The sequence below is a fragment of the Corvus moneduloides genome, chromosome 12 (assembly GCF_009650955.1).
Source record: "Corvus moneduloides isolate bCorMon1 chromosome 12, bCorMon1.pri, whole genome shotgun sequence".
Taxonomy (NCBI): Eukaryota; Metazoa; Chordata; class Aves; order Passeriformes; family Corvidae; genus Corvus; species Corvus moneduloides.
This window is the reverse complement of record NC_045487.1, coordinates 12900391-12917753: the sequence shown is the minus strand read 5'-3', so window position 1 is coordinate 12917753 and position 17363 is coordinate 12900391. Positions and strand designations below refer to the sequence as shown.

The 17363-nt window shown below is 46.1% G+C and overlaps 2 protein-coding genes across 4 annotated transcripts in view; one reads left to right on the top strand and one right to left on the bottom strand.

Moving 5' to 3' along the window:
• Positions 1-7484, bottom strand: part of ZNF423 (zinc finger protein 423) — a 230792-nt gene extending 223308 nt beyond the window's left edge. For all 3 annotated transcript variants that reach the window (XR_004242572.1, XM_032121819.1, XM_032121820.1), the window contains exon 1: positions 6592-7484. Coding sequence is in view for 2 of the 3 variants with exons in the window: in XM_032121819.1 (XP_031977710.1) it covers positions 6592-6631 (40 nt within the window). In the remaining variant the exon portion in view is untranslated. The remainder of the gene's footprint in view (positions 1-6591) is intronic.
• A 14-nt stretch (positions 7485-7498) lies between these two features.
• LOC116450118 (collagen alpha-2(I) chain-like) lies at positions 7499-16732 on the top strand. Its single transcript, XM_032122177.1, has 3 exons — positions 7499-7587; positions 10650-11340; positions 15903-16732. Exons 2-3 carry the CDS (start codon positions 11238-11240, stop codon positions 16730-16732), a joined length of 933 nt encoding a protein of 310 aa, XP_031978068.1. The 5' UTR covers positions 7499-7587; positions 10650-11237.
• Positions 16733-17363: the final 631 nt, after the last annotated feature.

The following is a 17363-nucleotide window of genomic DNA, read 5'->3' as shown; positions in this document are numbered from 1 at the left end:
GGTAACAAAAGGGCAAATTTCAATTACATAAAAAAGCTAAAAAGTTGACTTAATACATCCAAGGGGGAAGAGGGAAAAAAAATTAATAATTGTACTGCATATGATTAACAAGTGGCATTTACAAGCTCTACAAATTGGTCTTTCTGTTGCCTAATCTGTGGCTAGAAAGAAAAAGGTTTTCTTTCTAAGCAAATGCAAACAATATAATGAAGGTACTTATCGCTAGATTCAGATGGGTATTGCAGTGCTATCTGAAGTAAGTCGTACTGTGGAAAGCTAAAGCCGTACACCAGCTCACAGTACCACAAGGAGGTCTGTGAGCCCGTTCCAAATGGCAGCACCCAGTTTCCAACCCCATCAGGTCCCTTTGTTTACATTTTTGGAAACAAACCATTGCAAGAGGTCGAAGCTTGAGCCTTCTGTAGCTGGAAATGTCACAAGAGACCATTTAGTCTCTGCATATCCTTCTACTCCCCAGAATAATGTGACTCCAATAAGCCACCATAATTCACTGCTGCCCATATATATACATCTAGGTGTTGTCAAGAAGATGTAATACTCAAAACTCGCATCACCTTATTTGTCTAAGAGAAAAAGGAACTAGCTTCTCTCCATTTACTAATGGACATCAGGAAAGAAAATGCATGAGAATCTACTTCTGGGCTCTAAAAGTACATTAAATAAATGCACACAGAGCTCAGAGCTGGTCCTCACTTGGCTCCAGCTCCCACCCACACTCTCCGAATCCGTGTCCACCAACGCACACACCAAAACCAGGCCCTCCCCTCCACTACCATTTGTCAGTGAAGATTTAGCAGGAGTCTCTAATAGGTTTTATATTAGTAGTATTTCATTTCTCCAGCACATTTACTAGGATACAAGGGAATATAATAGCCACGCTTTTTCAGAGGCATTTACGGAGAACATTGATGGAGTGATGAGGAGCTGATATAGGCATTTTATAAGACAGTTCAATTATTGTGGGTAATTAATAATCTTTTGTGTAAGAGAATATTATAATACATATGACACATGAGACCAGGAGATTACTTCTTTTTCCAAAAAAATGTGGTTTGCATTTTTCAAATGTTGTAATCATCTAAAACTGATTTCACAAATTGGAATTGGAAAGCAAGATAAAAATTAACCAATTCAATAAAAATAGCCAAGTAAACAATTACAAGTGCACTTATGCAAATAGAAGTAAATATTAATTCTACAGTATGAGAAAGTCTCGTCATTCACAAAGCCAGCAGGTGAGGTAGGGCTTTTAAAATGTTTACTGTAGTAATTGATCACTGGGTACCACCTCAAGCATTCAATTTAGTTAATTTAACCAAGCCGAAACCACTTACCCACGTTTAACCTAAAAGTTAATTTGGCACCAAACAATAGACAAAACCAAGCCAGAGACGCATCTACGATAAGACAATCTGTATTTACACAAGCTTAACGCATCTACAAAACATCATTTTTATATCCAATTCAGAGGATGGCATGAACATCTGCTTTCACTTCAAGACATTAATTTTCAATTATTGAAGAAAAACAAAATAAATCCTGACAAATTACTGGTAACTGTAGAATCTTTTGTTACTCTATTAGTTTATAATAGTAATTTAGAAATCCTACAATTAACGTCCTACAAGAGGTCTCTGATTTTTTTTTTTTTGCATGTGTCATCTGAAGCAATTCAGCAGTGAATGATGTTCTTTAACTTGCACTGATTGTGCAAATATTTTTGAAGAAACAAATAGGAAGAATTCTCCAAGAGCCACTACTGTACAACGGTAGTTGTTCTTCTTCGATGGCTTTAGACATAGCATCACTAAAAATATGAGATTTCTATTTTCTTCCCATTCATATTTAAACCTTTTGTGTTACCTTTTCCACTCTTTTCAATCTTTGGCCACGTTTATTCGTTATATTCACTGAGACCAATGGGAACAGGCCGCAATTAAAAGGTGTTTGCACACAGGCAGGAGTTTCAATCAGTAAAACCAGTTAAATACCACCCAGATCCCGTCCAGGAGAGTATACCAGAGGGAGAAAAAGGCAGGAAAATGGGACTTGTGGAGTTTAGGGGAGAACGCTGCTAGGCTTGTAGCAAAATACACAGGCAAAAATTAAAAACTGCAGGCTAATCCCTGAAGGCAGTGCTCGGAATACTGCATGGATTCAAACGCTCTCAGGGCACCAGCCCCACAATGAAACACCAACATCTCCAATTATTCCTAATCCCCCAAAAGCTACTCTTGATAAAGAACAATCAAGAGCATAATCTTATTTGATATGAGTTTTATCAATTCTAGCTGCTGCTTTCACTGTATCAATAAAATTCCACCGAAACTTGAATGAACTGTAAAATTAAAGGATAATCGCACAAGTCTCTTGTATTTGGCAATTATGGTTATACTTGTCAAAATTTAATTTGTAGAATGTACTGTTCCAGTACCTTCAGGTTCTTCTCTATCAACTGGGAAAAAAGGAAAATTATATCTTTAAGACAAGTATGAAAGACATTGTTACTTCCACAGTCAACTCTGTAACTGAGCTCCGACATTGTATAATTGACTTTGCAAGCAGAACAACAGCAATATAACAAAGAAAATGTCAGTGTTTTCACAGCGCTAATCTATAGCACTAGGAGGGCCTCCTGCTGTCAGCCAGAGCTGACAATACAATAGCTTTCAAAGGGATATTACCATCATGCTTTTATTCTTGACATCAATCAAGACAAAGAGAATCCTTTTCACAAGACATTCAAAATCAAACCTTTGTATGAGCAGATAGGTAAAACAGCATTCCTTTAAAGAAGATCATTCATAGCAATCAACTAATTGGAACTCAGCAAATGGTTGAAGTATTTTTATTTACTTTGCAGATAACGAAGTAATGAGCAACCCCCCTTTTCTCTTCTTGACTGACACAAATGAGGCAGGTAGGGTGTGAATCAAAAGTTTCTATCAGCAATTTTTGCCAACAGAAAGCAAAAAAATATGACAGCAATTCTGCAACTTCAAGCAGGATAACAAATCTAGAGTTAATTAGTGCATTCTTTTGCAAAACAGTTTGATTACCAACTAGCACGTTATGCACAAAATACCCCCGCAAGCTGACAGCAATTTGCAGAACTGTCAAATTCAGCAGACAAAGTGCATCTGATGCTTAAAACCTTGTGCAAGTGCGAGCCCAGTCCCTACAAATGGCAGTCCCGTAATGCCTCAATTACAATTACATGGGACTGGAAACCCACGGGTTGCTGTTACCCGCATCTCAGCACTGCGCCTTCCAGAACCACCTCCAAGCATGAGAGGCTGCAGTTTGACCAAGGGGAAGTAGGAAGACATGCTTTCCTCAGCCCCCCAAGTGGACTGGGTACCCCCAGTCCCCACAGCAGCCAGCACTGAACAAACTATTAAGGACACCCGTGTTAATATCAGCCCCTGCCACTAGTAATGGGGGACAAGACAGAGTGCTTCGACATTGACAGCTGTGTTATGTTCTGGGGTTCAGGACCACGTGGTTTTAACAACACTGAGTAGGGTATAACTCTTCCTTACAGAGAACTGAAAAAGCTCTCAGCAGTTGAGGTTACTGGCAACAGGGCAAGAGTCTGTGCTGAGGAAAATTACTTCTGTGGGCTTCATCTGTGACATGAAGTAAAGGCTTCAGAAGAGTATTTTACTCCATCACTGCTACCACCACACTGTCCCCTAAATGTTTATTTTGTAAACCAGCAAAGACTCAATACTCACGCTTTTATTCCATTCTCATTGACCTGAAACCACTTTCCTTTAAACCAAGTAGAATATTGTCCCCAACCACCAGCTATAAGGTTATATCTTCAAGTTTGCACAAACTAATGGTCAAAACAAATCAGTGTATTGTATTGCAAATCATAAATCCCATGTCAGGGGGAAGCCCAGGGCTACTGCTGGAGTTACAGCTGGAGGAATTACTGTAAGTTTCTGCCAGGCTGAACCTGAGACCTGATAATACAGCACAGGGGCCACCTGACCTGCAGCTGTGCTGGCATCCACTTTGGGTTTGCTATCACTTCATTTTCAGTAACGCGCATCTAAGACTTGTCAACATTCGATACTTCTGTCAAAGTCAATCACTTCTTTAAAGTCAGCATCACTCCCACTTAAAGTGCAGGCAACTTGCTTTTTGCATGCAGAATAATCCCTTTCATCGCAGGCACAGGCTGATCCCATTTTAGTGCATAATCTTTCTGAATGAAAAAGGATACACAAATCTCAGTAGTGGTTAATAAATAGCAATGCTCCTATACAAAGTGAAATAAAAGATGGAAAAGAGAAAAACGTTAAATTATTTTAAGTCCTAAATGCCACACATATATCCACGTAATTTATGCTTGTTTTCATCTCAGTTGAATTGGGAAACCTATGACCTCAGAGTGCCTTTATTTATTACATCTCAATTATTTCCATGGAAACGTGTACTGTGGCAATCTACTGGGTTGCCAGCTCCCTAGACCACAAAATGTATACAACGGACTTTTTAAAAGCAGAAGATATAGGTGAATAGAAAGAAAGGAAGAATTTTTTTTATCCTACATGCACATATGAGCTGCCTCCTATTATCCAGAATTTCACCCAGATTCAGCTCATTCTTAGACTCCCTGTTAGGCAGCTCAAGCTAAGACCTGTAATTTACATCCAGTTTATGCTGAAGCTGGAAACAACATTTTTTTATGCCTAGAGACCTCAGCAATATTTAGAATCTTTAAAAACTGGGCTTCACCCAGCTCACTGTTGCAAAGACCTTCTAGATATTTCTATATTACAGGGATAATGTTTCTCAGCTATGACTTGCCAGTAAGCTACCTGCTTCAATTCATAAAAGTGCTCTAATAAATAGTAATCTGTTCTGTATCAGAATTAGAGTCAAAATTTCATTATAAAGTATCAACCACTTGCAAGAGATATTGCTGCCTAAAAGTAATGAGGAAGAAAACAAAAGAGTAATAAATAGTAAATATCTAACATTGTATGTCACAAGATGTCAAGGTTTACTAACTGAGCTTCTAGAGCAAACACTGTTTGCACTGGCATAGAACTATTTCCTGAATGATAAATGTGACACTTTAGCACAGGAAAATATTTTAAACTCCAGAGGCCTGGCCACTAAGTGTGATCCCCTCATCCAAGAGAAGTCATGACCCAAGGCCTGCTCCACTGTTCTCAAACTGCAATTCTTTTAGTTTTAAACAATGTATTTCAGAGCATCCCCTAGAAATAGCTCTAACTCTGCCCTTTCTTCTGCCCACAGACTGTAACATTCATCTACCAATTACTGAAGTAGCTCCTTTAGCAGATTGTCCGGGATTGCGGAGGGTCACAAAGCCACACTGCAAACCTGCCCCACAGCACCATGCTAAAAGGTGCTCTTAGTTTGGGGAAAAATGATTAAGGGGCTTGTACAAAGATGAAGGACCGACTCTACAAAAACTTGATAAACATTTGAAGCACATACAACTTACATTGCAATCATCTGTTAAAGAATGGATATTTCACAAATAATATAAAATGGCCCTGGATGGGGTTTCAATTTGTTCTTTAGCTGGTCGATTAACTGCACGCTAATTTTAGCTACTCACGAGTTATTTAATTACAAAAGCTTTGGACTTTTTGTTTCATCTTTTGGGCATCCAAAGTTCTGATCCTTTTGTGTTTCTGCAACAAAGCCTCCGGACCACTGAGTTTGCGACTTCTGCTTTGTGCAGAGGACAATAAAACCTTCCCCAACATCAGCTAACCTCCTCGTGGCTGGGAGCGAAAGGCTTCAGGAATCACGCCTTCCCTCTCGCACCCATTCACTTAAAAGTCAAAAAGCTGGCAAGGCGTGCAGTACGGCGCGGGGCTGGTCCCGGCCCTCCCTTTACGTTTCGCCAGCAGCTGTTTTCTTACGGAGGTAAACAGGAGATTTTAAACACCGCTTCGCTGGGCATGGAGAAGAGTACGCAGTTTAATGTCTAACCTTTATTCATATAGCCGTTACTAAATTTGGCCATTGTTTCTTCAAGCCCAAGCAAATTCTCAACCCCTATCTATCAAATTGGGTTTAATTCTCCCCTTCTTCCACCACCCTTACGCGCATTGGACAGCAGGCGCAAACAGACGGCGCTACTATTCCCAATCATAAAGGAACATTAATTTCGGGCTAACCGGCTAAAACCCGAGTGAGCTCATTCCTCCCTTCCCCGGCCCGCTGATGCGCCACCGCACCCGACCATCACCGCGAAACTTTCCTCCCTCCCCGCCTCAACGATGCCACCGGCTTCTTTCATCAATTATCGCGACACGTGTCGCCGGCGAGTCTCGGCCGACACCGCGGTACCCACACAGCCCCGGAACGGACGGCGGGCGGGCGGATGCCCCGCGTGGGGAGACGCCGTCGGTTCCGGGGGGGTCTCCGCCACCACCGGCCCGTACCGGGGGGGGATTCGCAATCCCCGCCAAGCCGGGCCCCGGCCCTGATTGGCCGCGTCGCGGCGGCGGAGGCGGCTGCCCGGGGCCGGGCGGCGGCGGCGGCGGCGGCGGGGGCCGGCGGAGGATGCCTTACCTTTCACCGAGCGGGGCTTGGCTTGCTTCCTCCTGGACATGTCCGGGCGCCGTGGCTCGTCCTCCTTCTCCTCGTCTTCCTCCCGTCCCTTCCTTCTCTTCCTCTCCCTGCTTTCTCTCTCGCCCCCCCGCCCCCCGCACCTCCAAACTTTGCGAGGCGAAGCGGCAGCAGCGGGATCGATTATTTGATTTTTCTCACTTCTTTCGCCTGTTGCAATGCGGCAAGTTCAGCTCCTCTTTCCACCCCCTCGGGCACCTTCCCCCGGGGAAAAAAAAAAATTAAAAAAAAAAAAGAAAAGGAAAAAAAAAAAAAAAGAAAAATCGCAGGCGCAACAGTTGCAATATTTTTTTCCTTCTTGTTTTTTTTTTTTTTGTTTGGGTTTTTGGTTTTTTTTTTGTTCCTTCCTTCCCTCCCCCCCTTGGATGTGCAAATTCTACCGACGCAAAGCGAGCCCGGCCCGCGCCCCCACCCGCCTTTTTGTTCTCTTTAAAGTTTGCAGGCGCCCTGTGGCTCAGTCCGGCTCGCACTTTCGGAATAATAATTTTTTTTTAAAGGAAAAAGAAAAAAAAAAAAAAAAGCAGCAGAGCCCTGTGCGGGGTCCCTGGGTTTGGGGTGGGGGAGGGCGCGCGGCGAGAACTCAGTGTCTAAACCCACGAGGAGCTCCGGCCCCGGCAATCCGGGACGCTCCGGGGGTGCGACCTTGTTGCGGTTTTCCTAAATCCTCCCTCGGCCGCGCTCGGCCCCCTCCCTCCCTCTCTGCCCGCTCGCCCCCGGCTGCCTCTCTCTTCCTCGCCCCCGCCGCTGGCCGGGGAGGGCGACGAGTCCTTTTTTATGCTGGCGGCGGGGGCCGAGGGGCGGCCGCCCCGTGTCCCCGGCGCGGCGCGGCCGGCCGTGCGCGGCGCGGAGCTGGAGCTGGGCGGGCGGGCGGGTGGGCTCCCCGCGGCCGGCCGCGCTCGCCGCCGCCTTCCCCTGCACGCACGCACTTCGCGGAACAAGGTAAGTGCTTCTTTGCATCGATGCCGGGGCCGCTAGCTGCCTCCATGGGTTATTCGCTGGAAGGTGGCACCGCTCCTGCCTTCATTGCTGCCGCTGCTGCCGCTGCTGCCCTGGGTTTTTATTTTCTTTAGCTCTCGCCAGCCTCCCTCTCTTTTCTTTGTCCTGGCTCCTTTTCCTCCTCCTGATCTTGCTGCTGGGGCTGCAGTGCAGACACACATAATAAAGCCAGGCTTGGCTGGAAATGTAGCTGAGTCCCAGCAGGAGGATGTGAGGAGTGGAGTCCCGGCGGGGGAGCGCTCTGATCCCGTAGGGAGCCCCGCGCAGCCTGCGCCGATCAGACGGAGAGAGAGCCAACAGCACCGAGCCATGGACGGCCCGGGAAATACAGCGGCCGCCCGCAAAACGCGGACCGCCGCCGCGGACCGGACTCGCGGCCGCGCGGAGCCGCCGCCCCCGCCCCCCCCCGGCCCGTCGGGTCCGGCCCGGCCCGGCCCGGCGCGCGCTGAGTCCGAGGCCGAGCCCGCAGAGCGCTGCCCCGCGCAGACGGCCCGGGCCGCCCTCGATCCGCACCGGGGCGGGCGCAATGAGATCCCCTCCGAGTGCGAAGGGCTCAGCGGCCGCGGGAAAAGTCGCGGGCGGTTTTTAACACACGCACACATCTCCGCTGGGCTGTTCGTGCAGAGCTGGGAGGAAGAGTTACTTTACTCTGCCTCTCCCAAGGTGTTAAATTTAGCAGGACCTGGAGTCGCCCGCGCCTCCCCACTGGGAAGGCAGATTCTAGAAAAATCTGAACTTGTCATCTCAAGGAGCACTTGGTGCCAAGTTATGAATGAAATTACTCAAGATAAACACTCTGTGAGTTTCTTCTCCCATTTAGACAGGCCTTGTTCGTTTCACGGAGCCTTTACTGCTGTGTAAGAACAAGGTGCATCCAGCACTTCATTTACTGTACCCCAAGCAGTGCGTGAGGAATTGTGGCTCCAAGCATCCTCACCCCGGCACTAATGGGCCATCATGAGAGCCCACGCAGTTGTACATCTGGACATCAAAAGAGAAGATGTCCTGAAGGAAAGGAATGGGTTTTGCTAAGACCCTGTGAAAACAGCCCTGGCAGAGGAAGGTGCTGAAGCATGCAGCACTCTGCCCAGCCTGCGGGCTGGCATCAAACAGGGGTGTAGGGGGTTGTGTATAGGCATTGTTTTCTTGCTAGTGATCTCCATCTGGAAAGCATCTTCATTTTTTCTTTTTCCCCCACACCAAAAGAAACCCAAACAACTCAAGAATGAGTTTGTCATTTAATCAGGTGAGTTCAATATAGAACTGTAAAAATTTGTCTTAGTGCAGCATCACATTTGAATAGGTGTCTAGTGGTGATTTTCTGTTTTCTTAAGGTTTGACAGAAACTATTTGGTTTAGTAATGTCATATTAAAGATTTAGAGTTCCTTCCTACTGTATGATTCCAGATTACCACCACATACGGGACATACAGAAAAAATGTTTCCTATAACGCCACTATAATCAAGGTATACTTCTTCCACCCCAATGCATTAAGTAGCAAATTGGTGGTTCACAAATGCAGCCTGGAACAAGGATGGATTGCTAAAGAGCCAATGGCCCCAGTTCTGATTCCAATAAAAATAGGGATAACTCTTAGTTGACACAGATTCACCACTGTAAAAACCAATGTGGTATCAGTTTCTGTAAAGAAATAAGGAAGGCTGACAAGGAGAAAAAAATGTTGTGATACAGATCTACTGAAAAACACAGGATCATGGTAGATTTGGTCAGCGTGACCCTAGATTCATATCCATTGAGCATCTCATCATCTCTGAGATCAGGAACTGAATTACTTCTGTATGCTTGTCTTATTGGAGAGGCTTAATCCCCAGGCTATCAACTTGTTTCTGTTCTCTCACTGGCCCAATGAATATTTAATTATTCTTACAAAGCAGAACAGCTTCAGCAGGACAGATTCTCATCCCAGAATGTGCTGGCGGTTGGGCACTCTCAGAGGAGTTCAGAGACCCAAATTCAAATCCCCATGCAATCAGGCAAAGAGGGGATTTCAGTCTTAGTTTTACACATTCCACTTGGCAAGTAATTCGAAAGCCCCATTGCCACCCCAAACCCCTCTGCCATCCAGCCCTCTGTTCCCACATTTTCTGTATTTTTTAAAATAATTTTAAATCACATCATTAAAATGAAGCGACGTTTCCCCATTTCTTAAATTCATTAGGAAATCCGTACATTTTCATTTTAATTTTATTTTTTACCTTTTCTGTTGCTGGAGGGCCAGTGAGAAGGTTTATTTGCAAGGCCCTACCCAGTTGACAGCAAGGTGAGGAGCCCTGGTCTGAGCATCCCCAGCCCCTCCCATGAAAGTAGTTCAAGTTCACTCCTACAGCTGTTGCCAAAGCAGCAGCACCCTTGAAACCACTGCCTTCCATGGTGGCATCTGTTGAGAAATACCCAGTTTATAGCTAAAGAAAGCAGGAAGGCAGGTTTGACAGAAAAATAATGAATCACATACATAAATCTGTCTTTAAATGTAGCACACACATATATAATTACTAATTCATCCCTCTCTATTATCTTCAAACCCAGCAATACACAGATTTCCTCCAGGCCCTGCTCTGTAAGTACATCTCTGCTCCACAGAGTTTTCCAACATGTGCCTAAATGCTTTGCTGCTCTATTGTCACAACACATCATTTGTGCATCTCCTCCAGATACATGTACATGGAGTTTATGTGGTCCTGCAGCCACTCTTGAGCAAAGAAAGTCCCATAACCCTGCTGGGCCCCCCAGAGAAATGCAGAGTTCACCCATCCAGGCTCTCTTCCCAACACCACAAGTTATATTGTCATTAAAATAGATGCATTTCAAGAGTGCTAATAACAAGGGAAGACTTCACAGCCTTTATTAAAATATTTAAGGCAAATGACACCAGCCTGTGTGCTAATTTAATAAAAATACATTTAATAATTTAATTTAATTATGGTAATTTAAGAATGCAATAAAAATATATTTTGAATCTCTTATCAATCTTGTTCCCTCACAGATGCCTTTTCTTTTTATTCTGGGGAATTTTAATAAAAGCACAAAGCCAAGACTGCCAGAGTGCAGAGCTGTTCTCTCCGGGACAGAACCAAGAGCCCTCCTGCAGCTCCGGATGACGTCCATGTCTCATTGGGTCGCTGGGACAATTTGGATGCCGGATTCTCTGCTTGTAACTCCTTTTGGGAATGTCATTGTTTTATATTATGCATGACACAGATCCTACACTATACACAACGCAGCTGCTGGTGAGAGAGAACCAGTCCTGAGATGCAGAGGAGCCCCCCGAGCTCAGCGTGGCTTGTCTGAAAACAGGATTTGCTAGTGGAGGCATTGCCACCTCCACTATCCAAGCCCCATGAGGCTGACATGAGGCACCGAGCCCTGATCTGCGGGGCCGTGGTGGTCCCTGCCCCTCCACTCACTGCCATGCTTCTCCTCAAAGACACCAGTGCTGGTATCAGTGCACTCCCTTTTCTGGGGGAAACCAATACACTTGCTTTTCATGCCAGCTAACTCAAGATGTTGATTTGATTTTGCTCTGCTCTTTTCTGCCACATGCATGCACAGTGAACCTAATTTTTAAAGTTTGATGACTTTCAGGAAGATAATATCCATAACAATCGTGACATCTGAGATAGTCCCACCCTGGCAGCATTATAGGAAACTGACTGGCCTTTCTCTGGAAAATGCAGGTGGGACTAACAGCCTCTCTATATTTACAGGTTTACTTGCATTCAATACTTAGAGCAAAACCCTATACATTTCTAAGTATAGACAATTATTTTGAAAGTGTTTCAGAATCAGTTTGCAATTACAAGTTACATAAAAATGGTACAGTTGTGTAAAAAAAATACAAACTTCATGAAAGGGATGTTAAATCAGGACTATGGGAGTTAGGCACCCAATGAATCAGGCCTGCTTTGAGAAAGCCAGCCTCAGTAATGATTTAAACTTTCTAAAATCAAAAAGAGGAGTATCTTCAACACAAAAAGACTGAGAGGGTGATCACCCATTACCAGGCAGCAGAGGGAAGATCACCATAATTGTAGAGCAGCCAGTAAGAGTCAACCTTAAATTAAAGAATATACCATATGTATAGACCTAATTAAGAGATGCCGCATAATAGCTAAGAAATGTGGCAAAATGCTCACGCCCCAGAAAAAGCCATACTGCACAATCTGATCAGAGGGTGCAGCTAAAACTACCATGCAAAATGGGAATTGAGCAGTGCCAAGACCTGGTGTCCAAGGCACCTCTACCCTCACCAGCCCTTAGCACGGCAGGAGTTGCTCTGGCTGAGGTTTGACAGAGGTGAGTGAACACCTGAGCTCTCTGGATGTGCAAAGGAATACAGGCACATGCAGGAAATTATTAAAAGGACTAGATTATTTCTTAAAAGAGATAATGTTTTCAAAGCACACAGCGCAATGCAATCATTCAGTGGAGAGTCAAATGTCACAGTGGATACAGCTGCAAGACAGTGTCGCTCTTTATTTACAGTAAAATATGCCAAATAGGGAACACAAAGGCATCGTCGGGATAAACATGGGACTGGAGCACACAAAGGCAGGCGGCATCCGCAGCGCATCAGGCAACCTGAATAAAAGCCCCGACTACAATACCAGCCCAGTTTCTATGGTGCTCTTGAGTTAAAGCCTCCAAACACTTTACATAAATAAATAACTGGCATCCCACATTTTAGTCATAAGCAAGGACTGACATAGTCTAAAATGTGGGCTACAGAGCAGCAGAAACTAGAGGTGCTCCAGATGGACGATATGCACACTCGAAGAATTGGTGGTGTGTCTGCAGGCAGCATGCAGCCAGAGTGCCTGAGTTTACACTTTGAGAAGTTACAGTGAAAAGAGATTGAGATGTTACCCAAGGGCATTGAAAAACAAAGGAAAGTTTCCTGTGAAACGAATGTTAGTATGCACAGGATTAGGAGCCTGTTTCATGTGCACGAGCCATGTGCACCAATATTAGTATTCATACGTTTCGAATAAGCAGTGATTTTAAATTCTTTTCCACTTGTGTATGGCTTTTACTTCTATCAGTCATTTTTCTTTAGTTAAAGAAGATACAATAGTCTGAAATCAGGATAGAGTAAGTGGTGCAGTTAGTGACATTTTTGGAAAAATACTATCGTACACTGGAGCTGAATTTAACTCAAATATCACAAAATACCCATCTGTAGATGAATTACATACACAACCCCTTCCACAGTTACAGCGAAAGTCATTACTGATAATAGTGCTAAAGACACAGATCATGCAATGCCCTACAAATACAAGCAGGTATTCCATAGCTGACCAACCAAAGCATTCCTTTTGGTCTCTGCTCCAATTAGGTGTGGGGGTCAGGCAGAGGATCTGCACTTCGTGACAAAACCACCTTTAGCACAAAGACTTTTCCAGGCTCTGCATCTGCCCTTTGAATATTTCTGTAATGATAACTTAGAGCATTATAGTGTTACTTAACAACTTACAATGTTTAGGATAAGAAAGTATCATGTTTCCATATTTTTATCACAGCTCAGAGAAAGTCTCTCTCTATGATCCACATATTCTGTGTTCTTTTCATTCTCGTTGGTCGTGGGTCTGTACTGCTGCTCAAAGGACATAAAGAATAAAAAATACATTCTTTATTTGAATTAGTTAAAAGTGGGTGAAGTCCTGGTGCAGGAAGGTGTTCGGTGGCTCTGGGGTGAGCTGGCCAGTAGAACTATGTTATAGGCTCTCCAGCTGCTGGCTCCAGCACGGGCCCCTGTCCTTCACCCTCTCCTTGATGTCAGCTCAGCTCTGCAAGCTCCGACAAGGCATTTCTGCAATGAGGATGGGTCACTGCATCTCCTTCCCCGTGAGAGTAGCTCAGTGTGCCCACTGAGACCCTTTCTTGCCAGGGTTGCGATCAAAGAGCTCATTCACTTTACCGGGCTTTGTTACTCGGGTGGAAGCTGCCCTTGTACCCAACAGGCATCTTCACTGCTCTCTGGCCAGCAGCAGTGGCAAAAACCACGATACAGGATCTATAATTTTATTCACATCTCTGCCAGCATTGCTGACTAGGATAATCTTGAGACACGGAGAACGAAAGTCAGCGGGAGTGACAAGTGAAAAAGCCGGAGGAGAGGAGAGGCACAGCTAGGGCAGCACCAGGAGCTCAGCAGGGGGCTCCAGGAGCTCCAGGGCAAAGCACGGCAGCGGCCTTCAAAGCTGTTCCTTCTCCACCAGTACAAAGCCACTTAAGTGCACTCTTTAAGTTGAATGCTGTGTACTTTTACATAACTGAAGGAGAACAAATACCCCATTAGCAGATAATTAGCACTTGGACTCTGAGTACTTATTTAAGATATTACGGATCGACCTCCAGCATTACGAGTGATTCATGTCCCCCATATATTCAGGCATCGTTGTTTCTTTTTTATGATTATAAATTTCTGTGCCATGTATCCCTGTAATGTATATGAGATGTTCAGAATTGCACTCCAGAGACAGAAGATTTCCCTATCTAGAGAAAAAGTTTAGCAATGTTAATAACTAATAGTGGGTACATCACTTTTCCTTCCTCCTTGGAGTCAAAAAGCCCCATTCACACTAGCCCGGGATCATCTCTCGAACTGGATGGTGGATTTTCTCAGCCGCTAAGCCCGGTCCCAGCAGGGGTGAGGAAGTGCTGTGAGGCCTCGGGGCAAACTCACCCCAGGAACTGGACCCGGCAGCACCCACACCATGGAAACTCTCAAAATGTGGTACCAAAGACTGCCAAACACAATCAGGCAGCTGCCGTCTGGACCGGCTCCTATCAGGAGTCACAGAGCAACCCATCGCCAGGGTCCAGACTCTCACAAGCATTTTACATGAGTAGGCGCAGCTTGTCTGAAAATTCCTACATTTCCAGAGGCTTCCACTCCATTGATATTTTCCCAATAAAACAACAGGGAGAGGCGATCTCTCCCCACCTGTTTTCTCATAAACAACAAAAAAATAATAGTCCTTGAGCACATTTCCAATCTTGCCAGCATCAGCCAGCCATCTACTAATGCTGCCATGTCTTTAAAAAGTGTGCACCACCAAGTAAAGATGCTGACCGTTTGCACCAAAACCTTCTCACCCTCGAGAAAACCATCACTGGCAGCTTTGGCAAGTAGTAGTACGAAACCAGTGCTCACAACTGCAGTACAGTGTGTCCCAGCTCAGCTTGTCCCTACCTGACATCCCTGTCCCAGGGGATGCTGCCTTTCTACTCTCAGAGCTGTTCACAGGTCCAGAAAAGCAAAGTCTAAACAGTGGCTTCACATTAAACCAAGCAGCTTGAGGACAGGCAGCCGAACTGCTGCTGTCACCTCCTCTTCCAGCTCCTTCCTGCTGAACCGAAGAAAAGAAAACTGAAACACAAATCAAGTCCCATTCTACAAAATTAATTGTTTCCACTTGCTTCTTTTCTGTGTCTGCTTTTCTGTAATTACGCAAAAAGACACAACGTACTGCATGGGGCTATTGATTAGCAAACCCCACAGCTGCACAGGCAGACCCGCAGGCAGTTCTGAAAGAGGCATTTTAAAGAAAGTTTGTTCTTTAATACCGAGATTTTTATGGTCCCTCTTCTGGTTTGGTGTGATAACATGGATGAGCTTGTGGTAGGGAGCAGGTGGCAGTGTGAGAACATGCAGTTTTTATTCTTGTAAAAAATTTCACAAGAAAGTTATCTCTTTGCTATTGAATAGAAAATTATTGAATAGAAAATTATCTCGTTGCTATTGAATTATGATGCCAAAAACCCAGGGAAAAGATCTCATTCTCTATTAAATTCAGTAAGATTTGTCAAGTAGTTTCTATAGAATCTGCAAGGTTTCTTCATATGTCTCTCAGTTTCATCTCTCCAGAGGGTTTTGGAAGGGTCACAGAATATTTCCCTGTTATCAGCCCAAGTGATGTGCTGTTTAAATCCTATGATTGTCAGTGTTTATTTTTATCTTATTAGGACTCCTTTTGTAGATAGAAAGGAATAAGTCTTACCAACAATATGGCTTACAGTCAGCTGGGCAAAATAGGAGAGGCCACAGGTTTTAAAGAGAACTGGATTTGTTTACATTTATTTTTAGGGTTTTATTTTTAAATCCTAAAGCACATTTTTAAATGGATCAGTCCAAATTCTTGAAATACGTATAACAATACAACTTTCAAAATTGCCCTGCTGTTTATTTGGTTATGTTACTACGTTGCTCAATGTTATTGCTGTGTCCTCCAATCAGGCACCGAATGCCGAGTCCCGGTGCATGGAATTTCTCAGAGCCGGGCACAAACATCCACGAGGGCAGCAGATGAAAGACTCCCACTCCTGAAGCTTGCACACTTCTCCGGGCAACCACCACTGCTGTCTGGGCGACCAGACTCCCGGGGACTGCCAGGGGATTTCCCAGATCGGCACTGCCTTGGGGGTCCAGCTGGAAGGGTACGGCACAGCACGCCACCGGAGCACCGGGGCAGTTCGAACATCGCCACGCAGCCGCCGGGCACGGTGAGCGCTGCGAGGCCGGCTCTGGCCGGACACAGTGGCGGCTGCAGGGCTGAGTGCTCGTGCCCGCAAATCCCGGGGGAATGTGATCCCAAAGTGATGGCCATCCTCGGGAGCCATGGCCACTCGGAGAACAACATAATGTCAGGTCCTGACATGTCTTCTCGAAACGGGAAAAAACATGCCGTGGGAAAGGAGCCCCCTGCACCATTTGGGAGCCCGCAGCTCTGGTGCCGTGCCCAGCCTCGGGCGAGCAGCTCGGAGGGGCTCACGGCGGCACAGCCGGGGCGTGGGGCCACTCTGGGAGCAGCTGGACAGGCCACGAATTCCTGCCGGCGGCCGGCCCGGCGGGGCATAGCAACGGGAGCCGGGGGAGGAACGGGAAGCAGCGGGAGCTGTGAGAAAGCGAGCGGCGCCGCGGAGAGAGGCGGGGGCGCGGAGGAGGAGGAGGAGGGGGCAGGGGCGGCCAGGCCGGGTTGCGCGGCGGCGGCTCGGGCCCTCCCGCCGGGCACGGCTCCTCTCCGGGCAGCCGTACGCCACCCAAAGCCGCCGGTTTGCGGCCGCTGAGGTTCCCGCCAGCCTGCGCCGGGCTCGATCCCCGCGACACGCACCGCGCTGCCGCCAGCCCCGCAGCGGGGGTCGGGGCCCTGCTGCCTCCCCCCGCCGCTCCCAGCCGGGGCACGCACCGAGCGCCCCCGCCAGCGCTGGCTGCCCGCCTCTCGCAGCGCCGCTGTCTCGGCCGAGGCTGCGGAACGGCATCGCTCCCCGGGCCACGGGGGCGTTTGAAGTGCCGTGGCCCCGGGGTCCCTCCTCCGCTCGGTGCAGCCGTGGCTGCTCCGCACAGGGTCCAGCTCCCGAGGAGAACCAGCCTCGCCGGGGGCAGGCATTGCGAAGCCACTAGATTTCATGTCAGAAAGGATGTTTTACTGCACGAGTTTGTTCTCCTGCTTGAAGAAAATGTTAATCAAAATGCAGAGGAGACACAATAGCTGTACAGATACATTAAATATCTAGTTACTACGCAATAAATAATTAATAAAGTTAATCTATTTCACCAATCTCTGGTCAAGTAATACCCTTACAACCAATCAATAGCAATAAGGCATAACATTTGTATGAGCCTTCTCTTTGCTGTGTGATCATTAATAACCAACAGCTGAGCACTCCCGATATCGAAGGCCAGCAAAAACTTCAGAAA